The following is a 20,768-nucleotide window of genomic DNA, read 5'->3' on the forward strand; positions in this document are numbered from 1 at the left end:
GTATTTGACAGTGTTGGGGGCGGGGATGGATTGGGCTTGGGGGGGCGGGCGAGGTCTCAAGTGCGCTGTGCTGCTGGTAGTCTTCTGAATGAGGAGCAGACTTAATAGAAAACTCAGAGCCCCGGAGGAAAGGCATTGAATCAATTAACCGAATAATCAATTATCCGAACGAAATAGTGCCCATCCATCTCGTTTGTATAATCGAGATTCTTCTGTATTTCTGGACAGAGTATAAGGAGGGGAAGAAACAGCAGAAATGTTTAATTAACTATGATGGCTATCGTAACTTTCACTTGTTGAATAAAGTCCACTATTTACATAACAATAAGCATTTATGGTATCCAATAGAGAAAGTGTACAATCCAGGTCAGAATTAGTAATTAGATGGTAAAAGGAGTTTGATCAGGAAGAGGTCACAAATTACTTAAAGGAGAAATCATGTTTAACTAACTTGAAGTATTTTTTAAGATTTAACAGGAAGGCACAATGACAGCAATGCCACTGATAGCGTTGGGGACAGGACAGAGGGAGAAAAAGATGTGGAAAGGGGAAAGACAAGAGATGAGACAGAGAAGAGGGAAGTTTGGCGGTATGGTGATGATCAGTCATATAACATTCATTACCTATCCCTCACAACTGAACTGTTTCAATTGTGCACATCTTTTCTGCACCTCATGTCACTGGAATTGAACGCACTGATGTAATGTTTCCAGATTGGCGTACATCACAGTCACAACTGATGTCTGATGTTACCAGACACTGGCTTTACCTGATAGCAATGCAAACATGTATGCACCTGAAAAACTCAAACTGTTTGATATGTGATACCCATGTATAGGTATCACATAACAGTTTCTTAGTTACACAGTTCCTCGAACTTAAGAGATGGAAGAAGAGAAAATTGCAAAAATAAATCATTTTCCTCAAAAAAAGGTTTACTAGCACCACTTTATTTAAGTCTAGTATAGTATTGGAAGTTTGTGTTTTATAATTTATTTCGACTTACTTTTATAACATCATTGATATCAATTCTGCCATCCTTGTTTTCATCCAGGGATTCAGCAATCTTCTGTAATTTGTGCTGTGGGATATTCTGGATCTGCCTCATTGCACTGATTAGTTCATTGATGCTGATGATATTTTCCCTAAAGGTGAAATACAAACTGCATATAGGAAAAAATTAAAGTTAATTGCAAGTTATCATGAACAGCAGACAAGGGGGCCATGTAGCAGAATCCAAAATTTCAGATTTGCTCATCTATTATCCCAATGACAGACACCAGAAGTTATGTTGATAGGCATTTAACCAGAATACCATCCACAACTTCAAAGTGGAAGCTAATCGAATTTCTAATCAACAATTGATACAAAGGGAGTTACAGTACTTTATCTGATTTATTTATTTATTGTCGCACGTGTCTAAGTATGGTGAAAAACTTTGTTTACAAGCAGTACAGGCAGATCATAATAACCACAGCTCATTGGGTGAAAAAAAAAAGATTTAGGTTACATTGCACAGGGCATGTGTGAGGCAAGATCAGTATTATTTGAAGTTAGGGAGTCCATTCATCAGCCTAATAACTGCCAAGAAGCAGCTGTTTCTGAACCTGCTGTTTTGTGCATTTATCCTTCTGTACCTTCAGCCTGATGGGAAAGGTGGGATGGATCGTTGATGATATTGGCAGCTTCACTGTGGCAATGAGCCGTGTAAATGGAGTCTGTGGATAGAAGGTTGGCTTCCTTGATGGTCTGAGCTGTGCATACAACCTCTGTAGTTTCTTATTGTCTGAGGCAGAGCCGTTACCATAGCAGGTAATTATGCACCCAGACAGTGGTTTTCAGTGGTGAGTCTGTAAAAGTTGGTGAGGGTCCTTATGGACATGCCAAATTTCCTGAGCCTAAGGTGATGTTGTTGTGCTTTCTTGACCATTACATTTAATTACAGTAATTAAAGACTAGTAATCAATAGGCTGCTATATCCTCTCGCTTGCTAAGCGATCATTTCTCCTGAACCCTTCCTCCCCGATTACAGGGCATTGTAGGTAGGGGTGTGTGTGAGTGAGTGAGTGAGTGAGTGAGTGAGTGAGTGAGTGAGTGAGTGAGTGAGTGAGTGAGTGAGTGAGTGAGTGAGTGAGTGAGAGTGTGTGTGTGTGTGTGTGAGAGAGAGCGAGCGCGCGCGCGAGAGAGCAAGATTGAAAAAGGAACTTCAACAGCTCTTTAACAGAATAAATCAATTAATGACATAAATGCATGTTAATGCAGATCTTCATAGCCATTACAAGATATAAATACAAGGCACTAAATAATCAGGGTTTGTTTTCATTTGATCATGGGAATGTGAGCATCACTGGTGGGGCCTGCATTTACTACCCACGAAAAGAAGGCAGTTACCATCCCAAAAGGGCACTGAATCAGATGGGTTTATCCCATGCTTGCCATCGAATTAATTGGCATAATTAGACTCTTAATTCCAGATTTTCATCAATTTCAAATTCTATTTACCATGGCAGGATTTACAGCATTACCAAGGTACCTGGATGAAATAGTCTAGCGACAATACTACCAAGCCATCACCTCTCAGGCATGTGACTTTGCGAAAGGACAGGTAGGAAGGAAACAATGGTGGAGTTGCATTGTTGGTACAGGATGAAATAAGTACAAAAGCAGGAATGACTTGGGAACAGGAGGCATAGAATCTATATGGAGGGCAAAAAATTAAAAGGGGAAGATGGCACTGATAGGAGTAATCTATATGCTCCCTAACAGTAGCTATATGGTGGAAAAAGAAAAGATTGTGAGACCTGTAACAAAGGCAGTATTTCATTACAATCTTCATGTAAATTGAGACAGGCAGTCAGGTTGGCAGAGGTAGCCATGAGGGAAAATTCAGAGTGGGTATTCAGGTAATTTTACGAGAACAATCTGGTGATGTGCAACGAAGTTGGTTTAATGATGTTAGAGTAAGAGAGCCCCAAGGAAACGGTGACCATATCATGATAGAATTTATCATTTTAATTACAGTGGGAGGAAACAACTGTCCTAAGCTTAAATAAGGGCAATTACAAAGAAAGAGAGGTCAAAGTTGGCTACAGTGGGCTGGGAAAGGAGTTCAGCTACTTAGATGATTGGAATACAAGAGACATTTAAGAAAATGATGAATGGCTTACAGCAAAGATATATCCCAATGAGGAAGAAGAATTCTAGGAAGGAGGTAGCTAACTACAGTTCACCAGGAAAGTAAAGGATAGCATTAAATTGAAATAAAAATGTGTGGCAAAGGATAGAGGATTGGGAATGTTTTCAAACTGAACAAAAGATGGCCAAAACAAGAAAATGAGGGTGAAGGTAAACTTGGAAGGTGGATAGTGAGAGCTTCTTAAAATGTACAAAGGCAGTAGCCAAAATAAACGTAACTCTCTTACAGAAGTGAGGCTAAAGAAAATGGTGAACCAAGAAACAGCAGTTATTGACTAAATGCTTTGCATCAATCTTTACAGTAGAAGACACTAACAGTTTTCCAAAATTACTAACTGATCAAGATGCAAAAGGAGAACAGAAAATAAATGCAACAGCTAATCGCTAGACAAGTAGTACTAGTGAATCTAATGGGACTAAAGACTGATAAGTATCCAAGACCTGATGAGATCCATCAGAGGAAATTAAAGGAATAAGCTACAGAGATAGTGAAGGCACTGGCAGTAATCAAGACTCCTTAGATTCTGGAATAGTCAGAGACAATTGGAAAACTACTAATGTAATATATTTATTTAAAAAGCAAAAAGGAGACAAAAAAAACACACTTACATGCCAGTTTGCTTAACATCCGTCCTTGAGAAAATGTTAGAGGATGTAACAGCAGAGCATTTAGAAATACAATGTGGTCAAGCATAGTCAGCATGCCTTCACGAAGGAGAAATCACGCCAGACCAATTTATTAGAATTCTTCGCGGTAACAAGCAGGACATATAAAGGGGAAGCAGTAGATATAAAAATGATTTGGATTTTCAGAAAGCATTTGATAAGGCACCACTCATTAGTCTATTCAATACGATAACAGCCTTTGATTTTGGGGTAATGCATTAGTATGAATAGAGAATTGGCTCACTAATCAAAGACAAAGTTAGAGTAAGAGGGCATTTTCAGATGGCAACCTGAAACGAATGGAGTGCCACGGGGTCCACAATTATTTGCAATATATTTTAATCATCAGGATGAAGAAGTATATGTGCTTACCCAGATTTGTAGATGAAAAAAATAGGTGGGAAGGCAAGTGGCAAGGATGAAAGTCAGCAGAGGGAGATCGCCAAATTAAGCAAATAGGTAAAAAAAGATGGCTGACAGGAAGATGGAAAGTAATGTTGCAAAATGTGAAGTTATGCATTTTGACAGGAAGAATAGAGGAGCTGAATATTAGTTAAATGAAGAAAAGCTACAGAACAGAGGTATTTACACATCTTCATCCATTAATCAATAAAGGCTAGCACGTAAGTTAAGCAGTTTATAGGGATGGCAAATGGAATGTTAGTCTTAAATTCAAAAGGCGTGAAGTAGAAACATAGGCAGGTTTGCTCTAAGTATACAAGGAGGAATTTCTTCTCTCACAGGGTAGTGAATCTGCAGAATTATTTACAGCAAAGGGCTGTTGAGACTGTTGAGTATATGCAAGGTGGAAATGGATACATTTTAGTCAATAAGGGAATCAAGGCTTATAGGGAAAAGGCAAGAATGTGGAGTTGAATGGAAGAGCAGAATCAATGAGCCAAATGACCTACTTCTGCTTCTATTGCACTCTCTTTTCTTTCCCTGAATACAGATAGGCCCACGTAACAATTTTATGAACTTACAAACACGGGACAGAAGTTGTCTCTCTAAGTCTGTCCATCATTCAATAAGATCATGATATAAATTTAACCTTAAATCTGGATTACTGCATATCCCTGAACCTTTCATCCCCTTGGTGATGCAGAATCTATATACTTAGTGCCTTTGGGCTTTCTATACTCCCATGAATCCCAGCATGGACCATCACTCCTGGATCAAATCTTTATTCGCCTAAAAGCAAGAGCTTGTTTTTTGTAATTTGTGCAATAATCAGATAAAATGTAACATATGAAAGAATATAAGATACAAGATCAGATGTAGGCCGTTGAGCCCCTCAAACCTCCCCAATTTTATAAGATCAAGGGCAGATCTGCCCTTGGTCTCAAGTTGTCTTCCATACCAGCTTCTCATAGGCCTCAACTCAAATATTTTAAACATTCATCTCATCTTTTAACAGTTTCAGTGATCGAGCCTCCATAACTTTCTGGGATAGAGAATTCCAGACATTCACTACCTGCTGGGAGAAGAAATTCCATCACACCCAAGTCGTAACGTCTCCTTATTTTGCTATATGTTCCCTCAGGAGACACAATGGATCGAGGAAAGAATGCTACCTCAAGCATATTATGTGTCTCATCACTTTTGACAGGAGGAAAAATATATACTCCATCAGATGGCTGCTCAAGCTAACAATTATGAGATTTACTAGATAGGAAAATAAGATTTATCTTCAGTGAGCAACACAAAACTAATTAGTAAAGCAAAGTTTCAATGTCCCAACTTGACACCAAAGGACCTCTGACTTACGTTTTGGGCTCCAGATTATGTGACCTTGCGAGATACCAAATCTGGAGATATCGCAGTGCCTTAGCAATACTGCATTACAAATTTGCTCTTATCAATTTTCTTATCAATGCATTTGATACAAAATTGGCTCCAAGGTCGGAGACAGAGGTTGGAGGGTGCTTTTAATACCGGAGTCCTGTGACCAGTGGTGTACTGCAACGATCGGAGCTGGGTCCACTGCTTTTCATCATTTACGTGAATTATTTGGATGTTAACATTGGAGGTGTGGCTAGTAAGTTTGCAGATGACACCGCAGTGGACAGCGAAGGAAGTTACCTCAGAGTACAACGGGACCTTGACCAGGTGGGCCGATGGGCCAAAGTGTGGCAGATGGAGTTTAATCGAGATAAATGTCAGGTGCCACATTTTGTTATAAATGATACACTTAATGGTAAGAACCTTAGGAGTGTCACTGAATAAAGAGACCTTTCAAGGTTCATAGTTCCTTGAAAGTGGAGTTGCAGGTAGACAGGGTAGTGAAGGCGGTGCTTGGTACTCTTGCTTTTACTGGTCAACGCATGGACTTTAGGAGTTGGGATGTAATGTTGCAGCTGGACAGGACATTGCTGAGGCCACTTTTGGAATATGGTATTCAATCCTGTCTCCCTGCTATAAGAAAGACCTTATGAAACTTGAAAGGGTTCAGAAAGGATTTACAAGAATGTTGCCAGGGTTAGAGTGTTTGCTATAGGGAGAGGCAGAATAGGTTGAGGCCGTTTTTCCTGGAGCATCAGAGGTTGAGAGGTGACCTTATACAAGTTTATAAAATCATGAGGGGCATGGATAGGGTGAAAAATCAATGTCTTTTTCCCTGGGTAATGGAGTCCAAAACTAGATGGCATAGGTTTAAGGTGAGAAGGGAAGGATTTAAAAGGGGCCTAAAGGGCAACTTTTTCATACAGAGGATGGCGCATCTATGGAATGAACTGCCAGAGAAAGTGATGGAGGCTGTACAATTACAACATTTAAAAAGGCATCTGGATGGGTATATGAATAGGAAGGGTTTAGAGGAATATGGACCAAATTTTGGCAAGTGTGACTAGATTAAATTTAGGAAATCTGGTCGGCATGCACAAATTGGACCAAAGGGTCTGTTTTCTTGTTGCACATCTCTATGACCCTAATTAAGATTGAAATATTAGGATTTCTTTCGGTCCACAAGGCAGACAGCAAGTATTTTACATTACCAACATAAGTATAATAAGCTATTTATGTAGCATAATACCCTGTATGGGGTGTTGCATCACTATCCAGTCGATCATCCAGCACCTCTTTGCCCTTCTCCAACTCAACAATGAGCGTGTCAATTCGGCTAATCATTCGGTTTACTCTCTTTGTTAAGCGTTTGCTAGCTTTGGACTCTTCTACAACAGTCTCCTTTCCAGTTTTGGAAAATTCCTTCTTAATCTCTTCTAAATCCTAGAATGCAATACAAAAATAAAGACACCCTTAATAGAGACTTCAACAAAATCTGTGATCCTGTGGCAAAATGGCTAAAGTTAAAGTCACACATTCATCTCATACCAATGATATTTGGAGAACAATCATGTCACAGCAAGCTCAGCAAAGAGTGGGGCACATTTACAATAAATTCAGCACTGTACACGATAGAAAAGTGCCTCAGTGGATCTCAACAATTTAAGGATAATTCTGTTTCTTTTCGCAAAGTGCTCAGTCCAGTCAGAAGCTACTCTTTAATTTGTAAACTCACGTCACTTCAAGTAAATCATTCAAAATTCAATGAGGGCAAATAAATACAAATATTTAATTTTGATAATTACCTCATTATACTCTTGTACATCTCCCTTCAATTCCTCTAGCTCTTCCTTCTCTTTGGTGAGTAGTTTCTTCTGTTCCTTCAACTTGGTACAAGCATCACTAATCATATCTATTTCCTCTTTTGTAATCTCTTCACCCTAAAAAGTAAGCCAGTGAATTATAATTTAAAGTTTGAGGACAGTTTCATGTTTGAAATATTAATGGTCTTGTTGAACCAAGATGTCTCAAGGAATATGCAATTACAACCTTTTACTATATCCTTCACTTCTAAACTTAAAAGAAAGTAACTTGGAGAGCGAACACAGTGAAGCCAACAGATATCTGGGACCGGAGGAATATGGACCCAGTAGTATATCTGCTTAACCATTGACAGAGGTTGAAAATTAAACAAGGCAGAAAGTAGAATGAATGAAGATGGATGGATAAGTAAATAAATAAAGCACAGAAAGAGAATGAAATAATAAATTGAGAGAAACAAGTCTAACACACAATCTCAACAATTCATAATATACAGGAAGGAGACGGAATACTTAATTTTTCCTCTTTTAGGGCCAGAGATCAATTGGCTTTTGCATAAACAATTAATTTGTTGTAAGGATAGGCATACTATAAGATTTAACATTTTTGCAACAAGATCACCGCACAACCTATACACAAATGCATTCAGTTGTGAAAAATAATTGAGCAGCTGAAGGCAACATTCCATTGTGTATAGCATATGTTGGAGCAAATTCAGGAAATTTGAATTTGCACTGCATCTTAATTTTAATGTTACTCGCTGATTGGCATGCCAACAACAGTACATATTGTTCACATGATATTATTTTCACAGCAAGACATGAAGAATGGCTTAAATAAATCAAGACATTTCAACGGCAGAGGTGACTGTTTGGAAGTTTTCAAACAACTTACTAAAAGGAATCAAGGGTTAAACATTGGTGAATATGCCACAAATATAAAGCAGAGATTACTAGAACAATCTGGAGAAGCAAGAAGTATTCCACTGTGCACCTGAAGTGCAGTACCTAAAACTGTATGCAGTACTTGACATGTAGTGTAACTTGACCCATACGTAACTGTAGCATAACTTGCATCTTTTTGTATTCTAATATTCTATTGCTTTTCAAATTATTGCACATTGTGTTATGGAGTATTCAAATCTCTCACACAGAGCAATCCTCATGTCAGCCATGTCACCGATGACGCAGAACAAATTAAAAGAACACAAATAAGCAAGATAGCTGTTTAGCATCTCTACATGTAGTGACAAAGAAGCTTTTAGTAGATAACTACAGTAAGGGTATCCACACAGTATTTTGGACTGGGAAAAATATCAATGCTAAGATTATGAAAACCAGATTAGTTTAGAAAACAGTTTAGGCAAAAGTGGATTACATAAGCAAATTTGCACATATACGTACACCAAAATACCAAACATACAGAGAGATATACATCCAACCTTGATGCACAGATATCTTTGCCATTTCTCAAACTTTGACAGCATGGAAAAACAAATGAGAAAAGTGGCTGAAATGGCTCATTATTTGCTCAATGCCAATAAATTTCTCACATCTATTATTATAGTTTCTGGTGCTACTGTTGCACTGCAATGACAACTGAAAATACATGGCCAAATAGGAATGCTATGCAACCAAAACTTCTCCCTTGTGATGGTTTTTCTGCTAATTAAATATTATGCCAAAGCATGAAAGTATATTATTTATCAAAGGTATTTTTTGGAAACAATTTAGATCATCAGAGTGTTTGATACTACAGCAAACAGGTATAACAAATGCATGGGAAAGATTTTTCAAATATTTAAGAACTTCTTGGTATTGTGCAAACTTTTCAGTCAAGTTTTCAATTTACTTGTAACAATTGACTGTTAAAAGGTGTGTTTTCTTAGTAAAACTTTCTTGGAACTTGGATTCTTCTGGTTTTGACTCCTGCCACATCCTTTATCAGTAAAAGCCAGTGCCTTAAACATAACCCTCTCAAAACAAAGCCTTCTACAGGCTCATTCATCACTTAGCATTGGCGACTGAAAAACAGAGTCTTTTGCTTTCACTCACTCCTTTTGGTCAAGGTCCAGTCATGGAATCGTTGTGCTCACCTGTCTAATGACTACTTCCCTCAATGACTTGGCTGGTGCATGCATGAAATGATTGAAAGGAGAAAACAGGCTGTGACACAGAGGTGTCATCAACCACAGATATAATTCTCTCTATTTCATAAGACCACATTCTCTGAACATCCAGGGATTTACTCATGCGGCAGATAAATCAACTGTAACAGACAGGTGCTTTGTATGTTTATGTGCATAAAATGCATCTGGGCATCATAGATGATAAGACCATAAGAAACATGAATGAGAATAGACTATTCAGTGTCTTGACATTACTCTGCCATTTAGTAGGACCATGGCTGATCTGACATTCCTCATATTCACTTTCCTGCCCTTTACCCATAACCCTTGATACTCTTACTGATCAAGGATGGATCTCTTTCAACCTTAAATATAGTCAAGGACTCTACCCCAGAGCTCTCTTTGGCAAAGAGTTCCAAAGACCAACAATCCTCAAAGAAAAAAATCCGTCATCTCAGTCTTAAATTGGTGCCTCCTTTTCTGAGACTATACACTCTGATGTGAGACTGTCCCATGAAGAGAAACATCCTCTCAGTATTTGCCCTTAAGAATCCTATGTTTCAATGAGATCACCTCTCAGTCTTCTAAATTCCAATAAGTAGAGTCCAAATTTGTTTAGCCTTGGCTCATAATACAATCCTCCACACTGAGGATCATTCTCATTAACCTTCTATGAACTGCCCTCCAATAAAAGATATCTTTCCTTAAATATGGGGGCCAAAATTGCTCTCAGTAAATGGGAGCAGTAAATGCAAACATTGTGACATGCATTTTAAAAAAAATTAATTTTGAAGATGAATGTATACATGGCCAGGTCAGCATTCACTGTCCATCCCAGATTGCCTCGAGGAAGTCGTGGTGAGGTGCCTTGAATGCCTGTTGCCACGTGCTGTAAACACACTTCATGCTGGTCACGATCGACTCTCAGATTTTTCACCCCCCAACAGAAGAATAGCAATATGGTTCCAAGTCAGGATGGCGTGGGGCTTGGAGAGAAACTTATATGTGGCAGAGCTGCCCTCTGAAGCTTTTGAATTTCTAGTTGTTAGAGGTAGTAGGTTTTGAAGATGCTGCCTCAGAAGTCAGCGCTGTTCCTGTGTATCTGGCAGATGGTACATATTGCCACCATTGCGCATTCATAGTGAATGTCAAAAGGTGGTGCCAATCAAATAGGATGCTTTGCCCTGATTGGCATCAAGCTTAGAGTGTGTTGTGGGAGCTGTACTAATCCAGGCATGTAGAAAGTATTCCATTAAAACTTCTGAATTGTACCTTGTAGATGGTGGTCAGACTTTGAGTACTTAGGAGAATTAATTGCTGCAGAATTCAGGGTCTCTGATCTACTTTTGTAGTCACAACATCTTTGCAAAAAAAAAACCCAGAAATTGCTAGAAAAGCTCAGCAGTCTGAATTCTGAGGATCACTCAACCTGAAACATTAACTCTGATTTCCATCTACAGATGCTGCCAGCACACAATTTTTTAATTTGTCTCTGATTTATAGCATCTGCAGCTCTTTCTGCTTTTATATATCATCTGTGCAGCTGGCCTAGTTCAACTTCTGGTCAATGGAACTGTTAGGATGTGGATCGTGACAGGTTCAACCATGGTAATGTCACTGAACTGAAAATGTGTTGCTGGAAAAGCGCAGCAGGTCAGGCAGCATCAAAGGAACAGGAGAATCGACGTCGTTTCTGCTGTTCCTTTGATGCTGCCTGACCTGCTGCGCTTTTCCAGCAACACATTTTCAGCTCTGATCTCCAGCATCTGCAGCCCTCACTTTCTCTCAATGTCATTGAACACCAAGGAGAGATGGTTGGGCTCTTTTGTTGGAAATAGTCATTCCCTGACACTTTTATGGCACAATGGGACTTGCCATGCATCACCCCAAGCCTGAACATTATCCAAGTTTTTCCACATTTGGATGGAGACAGTTTCAGTGTCTGAAGAGTTACAAATAGCAACTAATATTGTGAAGTCAGCAAATATCCCAATTTCTGACCTTACATTAGAGGAAAGGTCACGAATTAATGGTTGGGCAGTTGACAGAACCATAGGACATTACTATGAGGAACTCTCCATGATGCCTGATGACAGATAATTGGTACCAATTTTTGGAAGTCATCTGCCTTTGTCCCAGGTATGACTCAAACCAATGTATTTTCCCCTCAATTCACAATGACCCCAGTTTTGCTAAGGCTTGATTACTACATAATCAACTATTGCCTTGACATCAAGGGTAGTCATTCTCACTTCACTTTGGGAATTCAGCTTCTGTCCATGTTTGAACCAAGGCTGTAATGAGATCAGCAACGGAGTGGGCACAGCTAGACCCAAACTGGGTATCATCGAGCATGTGACTGTTGACTAAGTGCTTGATGGCATGGTCAACAACAGCTAACACTGTGTTGACGTTTGAGAATAAACTGATCAGATAATAATTTAAGTTGGATCTATTGTGCGTTTTGTGCATAAGACAGGACGCAGGAATCCAGAATTGATCCTTTCAAATTCAGCATGACGTGTTTTCAAACAATGGTCATTAAGGTATCAGAAACTCCCTCACTAATATCCTATTATATTGCAAATAGAAAATAAGTTTTAAAAAGCGTTGCTTTCAAATACTACCTTCCATGATGATTGGAGGTCCCAAAACACTTTACAGTCAACTATGTCTGAAGTGCAGTCATTGTGGTGATTTAAGAAATGCAACATAGCAAGATCCCACAAACAGCAAAATGATAATGGTGTTCCCCCTGCCATCTTTGATGAGCATGATTCAGAAATCACCTTCAATTAGCTGTTTAATTGTACTTAAGCAGCTATGAATACTGGATGCAGCAGGGTTTGATCCAATCTTATCCTTGTGGGATCCTTTACATCCGTTTTTTTTGTGTAAAATTTTCAAAGTGAAATATTGACTTATCAGCTGCAAGGGTTCAAATAAATGACAACAAGCAGAAAGTTACATGCTGACGTTTGACTTGATGCTATGAGACTTCAAAGTCTCATCTCCAAGGTCACTATCGATGACCTGCAGACCACACACTCTGAGGAATCTATGACATGAGATGAGAAATGATTCATGAAGTATTACTGTGGAATGTGTTTCCACCATCATGGAAAACCTCTCAACTGTGGAAAAAGGAAAGGTGAACCCAAACTCAAGTCCCATCCCTTCATCTGGAATTTCCCCATTTTCATGGGAACTGGACACATCTCACAAATGTATAGATCATAGAAGCACTTGACGACTTACAAGTAGGCATGCATTCAAAAAGTGCATAAAGTTATGAAATATCAAGCTCATTGGAATGCTCAACAGACTGTCAAAATCTCTTGTCCAAACTGCTCAAAAGTAACTGTCAAAACAACAGAAGAGTCAAGACGACCTGCCAAGAGACTTAAAAATGCTACCTTTTAAAGCTTTGAAACAATGTCTGCAATTTAAAATCAAAATCATCGCTTGTAACTTCATTCAGCCTAGATAAAAGTTATAGAGATTTACAAAATCATGAGGGGCATGGATAGGATAAATAGACAAATTCTTTTCCCTGGGGTGAGGGAGTCCAGAATTAGAGGGCATAGGTTTAGGTGAGAGGGGAAAGATATAAAAGAGACCTAAGGGGCAAGGTTTTCACACAGAGGGTGGTGCGTGTATGGAATGAGCTGCCAGAGAAAGCGGTGGAGGCTGGTACAATTGCAATATTTAAGAGGCATTTGGATGGGTGTATGAACAGGAAAGGTTTGGGGGGATATGGGCCAGGTGCTGGCAGGTGGGACTAGACTGGGTTGGGATATCTGGTTGGCATGGACGAGTTGGACCAAAGGGTCTGTTTCCATGCTGTACATCTCTATGACTGGATTATAGAATGACTGATTTTAGTGGGACAACTGCAAGTGGTTATAGACTCTGAAGTTGGATGTTGTCACTGTGCTTGATGTGAAAAGGGGCACACTTAAAATGAAAATGTTTATGGTTATAAAGGTATTACACAGTTGAAGAAATACAAATGCATTAAGTGGGGTTTTAGGAGTGCAATTTTATTTTACAATATGACCTGCGATACGTTCTTCTTTAAAATTAAGTTTAATGTTATTTCATTTCATCCCAGCATGATATTACTGACCAGACCCCCTCAAAATATTTTTGAAAGATAGCCTAGACCCTAACTTTTTCTTATTTTAAAGGCAGGTGTAACGTGCTGTGTTCCAGATGCAATTCAATTGGTCAAACTACTCCACATTAAGCAAAACAACTTATGCAAACACTGTAGTTAAAATATAACCAAAGAAAGAGGAATTTTGAATAACTGTTGGAAAACTTAGAATAATAAATACAATAACTATTAGCAATTAACTGTTCCAATATTGTAACATCACAAATACATACTTTGGCAAAAAGGCAAATTCTGAAAAACTGACTTTTCTCACAAGTAACCCAGCAGCAGAGAGAAACCCCAGCTTCTAGCTGTAACCGAGAGACAGCAAAGATAGTTTCTACTCCTTCAAGCCCACAACAGCAAGTGCTTAAAGCTAACACTACAAGCTAAAAAAAAATTAGATAACCTGGTCTGAGAGAGCTGACCATACCCAGCCAGGCTGTCTCCATTGTTCCAGCTTAAAAAAAACCCAAGGCCTCAAACTGTTCACTTTAGTGGTTTTACATAGAATACATACATACACAGTGTGCAAACAGGCCATTTGGTCTAACAAGTCCACACTGACCCACCGAAGAGGATCCAGCCAGGCCCAATCCCCTACTCCTATTACTCTACATTTCCCCTGACTAATACACCTAGCCGACAGATCCCTGAACACAATGGGCAATTTGGCATGGCTAATTCACCTAACCTGCACATCTTTGGACTGTGGGAGAAAACCGTAGCACCCAGAGGAAACCCACGCAGACACGGAGAAAATGTGCAAACTCCACACCGACAGTTGCCAGAGGCTGGAAACAACCCTGGGTCCCTGGCAGATTGTCCTTGTGGTAGATTGCTTTACACCTCTGCCTTACAACCTCTCTCCGAAAAAAAAGGGAAGCACATAAGGTCCAGGCAGTTAAGAACAGAACGGGTCCTGGAGGAATATCCGAAGAGTAGGACAAGGCTTAAACAAGGAATCAAGCGGGCTAAAAGGGGTCATGAAATAGCTTTAGCAAGCAGAATTAAGGAAAAGCCCAAAGCATTTTATTGTTACATAATCAACAAGCAGGTAACTAGAAAAAGGATTGGTCCACTAAAAGATAATGAAGGAAGGCTGTGCGCCGAATCTGAGAGAATGGGCGAGATTCTGAATGATTACTTTGCATCAGTGTTCACTGAGGAGAGGAACGTGATGAATCTTGAGATTAGAGATTAAGAAATTTGATTAATCTGGATCACATTGGCATAAGTAGGGAAGATGTGTTGGGTATGCTAGGGGTTATTAAGGTGGACAAATCCCCAGGACCGGATGGGATCTATCCCAGGTTGCTGAGGGAGGTGGGAGAGGAAATAGCTGGGGCCCCGACAGATATCTTTGTGGCATCCTTAAACACAGGTGAGATGCCGGAGCACTGGAAGGTTGCTCATGTTGTCCCCCTGAACAAGAAGGGTAGTAGTGATATTCCGGGTAACCACAAACCAGTGAGCCTGACGTCGGTGGTGGGGAAGTTGCTGGAGAGGGTACTGAGAGATAGGATTTATTTATATTTAGAAAAGAATGAGCTTATCAAATGATAGGCAACATGGTTTTGTGTGGGGGAGATCGTACCTTACCAACTTAATACAGTTCTTCGAGAAAGTGACCAAGTTGTTAGATGAAGGAAGGGCTGCTGATGTCAAAAACATGGACTTTAGTAAGGCGTTTGATAAGGTTCCCCATTGTTGACTAATGGAGAAAGTGAAGTCACATGGTGTGCAGGGTGTTTTAGCTAGGTGAATAAAGAACTGGTTGAGCAACCGGAGACAGTAGTTGTTGAAGGGAGTTTCTCAAAATGGAGAAAGGTGACCAGTGGTGTTCCATTGGGGCCACTGTTGCTTGTAATACACATAAATGATCGAGAAGAGGACACTGTTGGTATGATCAGCAAGTTTGCAGATGACACATGTTAGAGGTTATTAAGGTGGACAAATCCACAGGACCAGATGGGATCTATCCCAGGTTGCTGAGGGAGGCGAGAGAGGAAATAGCTGGGGCCCTGACAGATACCTTTGTGGCATCCTTAAATACAGGTGAGGGACCGGAGGACTGGACGGTTTCTCATGTTGTCCCCCTGTATAAGAAGGGAAGCAGGAATATTCTGTGTAACTACAGACCAATGAGCCTGACTTCGGTGGTGGGGAAGTTGCTGGAGAGGGTACTGACAGATAGGGTCTATTTATATTTAGAAAAGAATGAGCTTATCAGTGATAGGCAACATGGTTTTGTGTGGGGGAGATCATGCCTTACCAACTTAATAGAGTTCTTCGAGGAAGTGACCAAGTTTTTAGATGAAGGAAGGGCTTTTGATGTTTTATACATGCTCTTTAGTAAGGCATTTGATAAGGTTCCCCATTGTAGACTAATGGAGAAAGTGAAGTCACATGGTGTGCAGAGTGTTCTAGCTAGGTGGATAAAGAACTGGTTGAGCAACAGGAGACAGTAGTTGTTGAAGGGAGTTTCTCAAAATGGAGAAAGGTGACCAGTGGTGTTCCATTGGGGCCACTGTTGCTTGTAATACACATAAATGATCGAGAAGAGGACACTGTTGGTATGATCAGCAAGTTTGCAGATGACACAAAAATTGGTGGAGTGGCGGAAAGCATAAGGGACTGTCAGAGAATACATGAGGATATACATAGACTGGAGAGTTGGGCGGAAAAGTGGCAGATGGCTTTCAATCCAGACAAATGTGAAGTGATGCATTTCGGCAAGACTAATTCTAGAGCGAATTATACAATGAATGGAAGAGCCTTGGGAAAGGTTGATGGGCAGAGAGATCTGGGAGTGCAGGTCCATTGTACCCTGAAGGTTGCTGTACAGGTGGATAAAGTGGTGAAGAAGACATTTAGTATGCTTGCCTTCATTGGACAGGGTACTGAGTATAAGAGCTTGCAAGTCATGTTAAAATTGTACAAGACATTGGTTCGGCCACATTTAGAATACTGTATACAGTTCTGGTCACCACATTACCAAAAGGATGTGGATGCTTTGTAAACCTTCTCTGCACCCTCTCCAAAGATGTTGCCTGGTATAGAAGGTGCTAGCTATGAAGAGAGGTCGAGTAGGTTAGGTTTATTTTCATTAGAAAAAGGAGATTGGGGGGTAGGGAAAGGCTTACAAAATCATCAAGGGTATAGGCAGGGTGGATAGAGACAAGCTTTTTCCCAGGTTGAAGGATTCAATAACGAGAGGTCATGCTTTCAAGGTGAGAGGTGGAAAGTTTAAGGGGGATACACGCAGCAAGTACTTTACACAGAGGGTGGTGGGCGTTTGGAACACGTTGCCAGCAGAGGTGGTAGAGGCAGGCATTTAAGATGCTTCTGGACAGATGTACGAGTAGGTGGGGAGCAGAGGGTTACAAATGCTTAGGAATTGACCGACAGGTTTAGACAGTACATTTGGATCGGCTCAGGCTTGGAGGACCGAAGGACCTGTTCCTGGGCTGTAAATTTTCTTTGTTCTTTAAAATAGCCTCTTAAAGACACAGCCTCGTCACAATGGACCTAGAGGTCTAGATTTTGGCGAAGTTAGCATGGTAATTTTAAGCAAAGAGAGTGGTGACTGGAGGTCAATTAACAGATTGCGCATTTTGTCATTTCCAAAGTAATGCGAGATGGTCCGCCTATTTTTATTCTTAAAAAAATTGAGTTTTCTGCAGCAGTCCGATATGATCCAGTCTGGTTTGGAAGTCAAATTAAGAGTTAAGCAGCTAGCTCTGATTGTGGAGTCACAGATAGGGTAGATCATGTTATAATGGCAGGTTTCCATTCTTCAAGGACATTAGTAGGCCAGACTAGTTTTTAAAATAAATGATAGTTTTCATAATTGGTGCACTATCCTTAATCCAAAGGACCAGCTGGTTTTCGGAATTCATAATTTTTCGAATTTCAGAATAAGTGACAGTTTGATGGTGAAATTTTTAAAAATCTTCCCGAAGAACAGACATACTGTGAGTAAAACGGGCCCTGAAACTGAATTGAGGCCTGCCAGTGCTGGGTCACGCCCCCACGTCACATCGGAGTGACACGCATTGAGTAGGTGTGGTGTTGGGTTAATTGTTTGCAGGTAAAACAACCTTGTTAATAAGAACAAAAAACTTCACCAAAAAAAAAAACCCTTCAGACTTTGGAGCTTTCTGGATCTTGGCTAAAGGGCTATCTACCTGTACTAAAAAAAGCACTTCATTTCAAATTTATTAATCACATTATAATTCCAACAGCAATTGCATTGTGGTTTGAACTTTTCCCACAAGGCATTAGCCTAGTCTGCTGTATTACTAGTCTAGTAACATATCTACTATAATATCAAATGCCTCTTAATTCCAAAACTTACACCAAGAAACTTAAAAAACTTGTGTAGCCTTGTTCGATTTTATTATCAGAAAAGAAGAACAGCATTTACTTTGTACTTTACATAGTTAAAGCATAATTAAAACACTCTCGTTAACTTAGTTGGGGCAACAATCTAACTTAGATAAAAGAGAAGAATTATGGAGTCAGATGTACAGCATAGAAACAGACCCTGCGGTCCAACCCGTCCATGCCAACCAGATATTTCAACCTCATCTAGTCCCACTTGCCAGAATCTGGCCCACATCCTTCCAAACCCTTCCTATTCATATACTCATCCAGATGTCTTTTAAATGTTACAATTGTACTAGCCTCCACCACTTACTCTGGCAGCTCATTACATACACATACCAGCTTCTGCATGAAAAGATTGCCCCTGAGGTCTCTTTTATATCTTTCCCCTCTCACCCTAAACCTATATCCTCTAGTTCTGGACTCCCACACCCCAGGGAAAAGACTTTGACTATTTATTCTATCCATGTCCCTCATGATTTTATAAATCTGTATACGGTCACCCCTCTGCCTCTGACACTCCAGGGAAAATAGCCCCAGCCTTTTTAACCTCTCCCTATATCTCAAACCCTCCAATCCTGGCAACAGCCTTGTAAATCTTTTCTGAACAAGTTTCACATATTTCCAATAGGAGAGACCAGACCTGCACCGCAATATTCCAAAAGTGGCCTAATCAATGTCCTGTCCAGCCACAGCATGACCTCCCAACTCCTGTACTCAGTACTCTGACCAATAAAGGAAAGCATACCAAACGCCTTCTTCACTATCCTATCTACCTGCGACTCTACTTTCAAGGAGCTATGAACCTGCACTCCAAGGTCTCTTGGTTCTGCAACACTCCCTGGAACCTTACCATTAAGTGTATATGTCCTGCTAAGATTTGCTTTCCCGAAATGCAGCACCTCACATTTATCCAAATTAAACTCCATCTGCCATTCCCCAGCCCACTGGCCCATCTAATCAAGATCCCGCTGTAATGTGAGGTAACCTTCTTCGCTGTCCATTACGCCTCCAATTTTGATGTCATCTACAAACTTACTAACTATACTTCTTTTGCTCACATCCAAATCATGTATATAAATGACGAAAAGTAGTGGCACCAGCACCGATCCTTGTGGCACTCCACTGGTCACAGGTCTCCAATCTGAAAAACAACCCTCCACCATCACCATCCATCTTCTACCTTTGAGCCAGTTTTGTATCCAAATGGCTAGTTCTCCTTGTATTCTGGGAGATCTAACCTTGCTAACCAGTCTCCCATGGGGAACCTTGTCGCACGCCTTACTGAAGGCCATATAGATCATGTTTCCGCTCTGCCCTCATCAATCCTCTTTGTTACTTCTGCAAAATGTTTGTTAAACTTATAGTACTCTCATAAGGAATGAAGGTCCTTTCAAAGTCATGTTTACTCAGCAACAGTACATGTTGAGCCTCAAGCAGCTTCTAATCTCCATACACTGTGCACTTAAAAAAAAGCAATGAAAATCGTAAACTCAGTAAAGTATCATTGTGCAGCTAAGCCCAGAGACATTCATGACACAGTTGCTGATTATCCTTGGCATATTTGTGCTTTGAAATTTGATATGAAATGAAGGGATTGCATGTTAAACTGACTTCATAGACTTTATGCCAACAAAGCTTGAAAGATTTCAGATTGGAAAACAAACTAAATTGTTACTAGGACACTATGTTGACACACCATTAAAAACACCAAAGCAAATGTAAAAAAGATAAACAACCTTGACATTAAAACCTACCTTAATTCCTTCTAACACTGGGGCTGTATCTTTCAAGGTCTCAGAATGCATCGTCAAGTCTACGTTAGCCAATTCCTGTTCTGCATCGACAGTAATCTGGCTTTGCTTTACATTGACAGCTGCTGCTTCCAGATCCACTGCTGACTCTACTTCCTTCTGTGATAGAGAATCAAGAGAAATAGCACATGTATTTATCTATTCATGGCAGCCTGAATATTTGTAATTAGGCATTTCAATCACTATTGTCACTCAATTCTAGACCTCTACAGTGTCTTGGTTCAAGCAAAGACAAAAAAAGCTGATTCTAAAGCTGAGGTGACATTGACTGCCTCAGCATTTGATAGGTATGGTAGTAAGGAGGCTATCAAAGTTGAAGTCAATGAAAATTAAGGGAAAGTTTTCCACTGGTTGGAGCCATGCCGATTACAAAGGAAGATGGTTGTATTTGCGAGAGGCCAATCACCACTCCAAAGAATGTCACAGGAGTCCCTCTGGGTAATGTGCAAGGCCAAACCGTCTCCAGCTGCCTCAAAGTTCATCAAAGTCAGGTATGGGGATGGTTGTTGAGGTATACACTGTTCAGTATCATTTGCTACTCCTCAGATACTGAAACAAGTTGCAAATGGAAGACCTGGATAACATTTAAGCTTGTGCGAAGTAGTAACATTCATGCAAAACATATAATCTCCAACAATCAGGCAATCTATCCACTTTCTGTTGACAGTGAATGGCATTACTGTTGCCAAATCTCCAAACCATTAATATCCTTGTCCAGTAACTGAACTTAACCAGATTTATAAATAGGTATGGTAAAATCAACATTGCTGCTAGCTCTTTAGAAAGAGATGTCACATGATGGTTTAACCTGAGG

General features: G+C 40.1%; 1 protein-coding gene across 2 annotated transcripts in view; it reads right to left on the reverse strand.

The window, feature by feature from the left end:
- letm1 (leucine zipper-EF-hand containing transmembrane protein 1) overlaps positions 1-20,768 on the reverse strand; it is a 91,585-nt gene that overhangs the window by 3,783 nt on the left and 67,034 nt on the right. The window contains exons 10-13 of one of the 2 annotated variants that reach the window (XM_043711983.1): positions 19,898-20,053; positions 7,449-7,583; positions 6,893-7,086; positions 1,007-1,145 (exon numbers count right to left, since the gene is read on the reverse strand). In XM_043711983.1, the coding sequence (XP_043567918.1) occupies positions 1,007-1,145; positions 6,893-7,086; positions 7,449-7,583; positions 19,898-20,053 (624 nt within the window). Of the gene's footprint in view, positions 1-1,006; positions 1,164-6,892; positions 7,087-7,448; positions 7,584-19,897; positions 20,054-20,768 lie in introns of both variants that reach the window. The other variant, XM_043711899.1, reaches the window with a different exon arrangement.

The sequence above is a fragment of the Chiloscyllium plagiosum genome, chromosome 1 (genome assembly GCF_004010195.1).
Source record: "Chiloscyllium plagiosum isolate BGI_BamShark_2017 chromosome 1, ASM401019v2, whole genome shotgun sequence".
NCBI classification, from domain to species: domain Eukaryota; kingdom Metazoa; phylum Chordata; class Chondrichthyes; order Orectolobiformes; family Hemiscylliidae; genus Chiloscyllium; species Chiloscyllium plagiosum.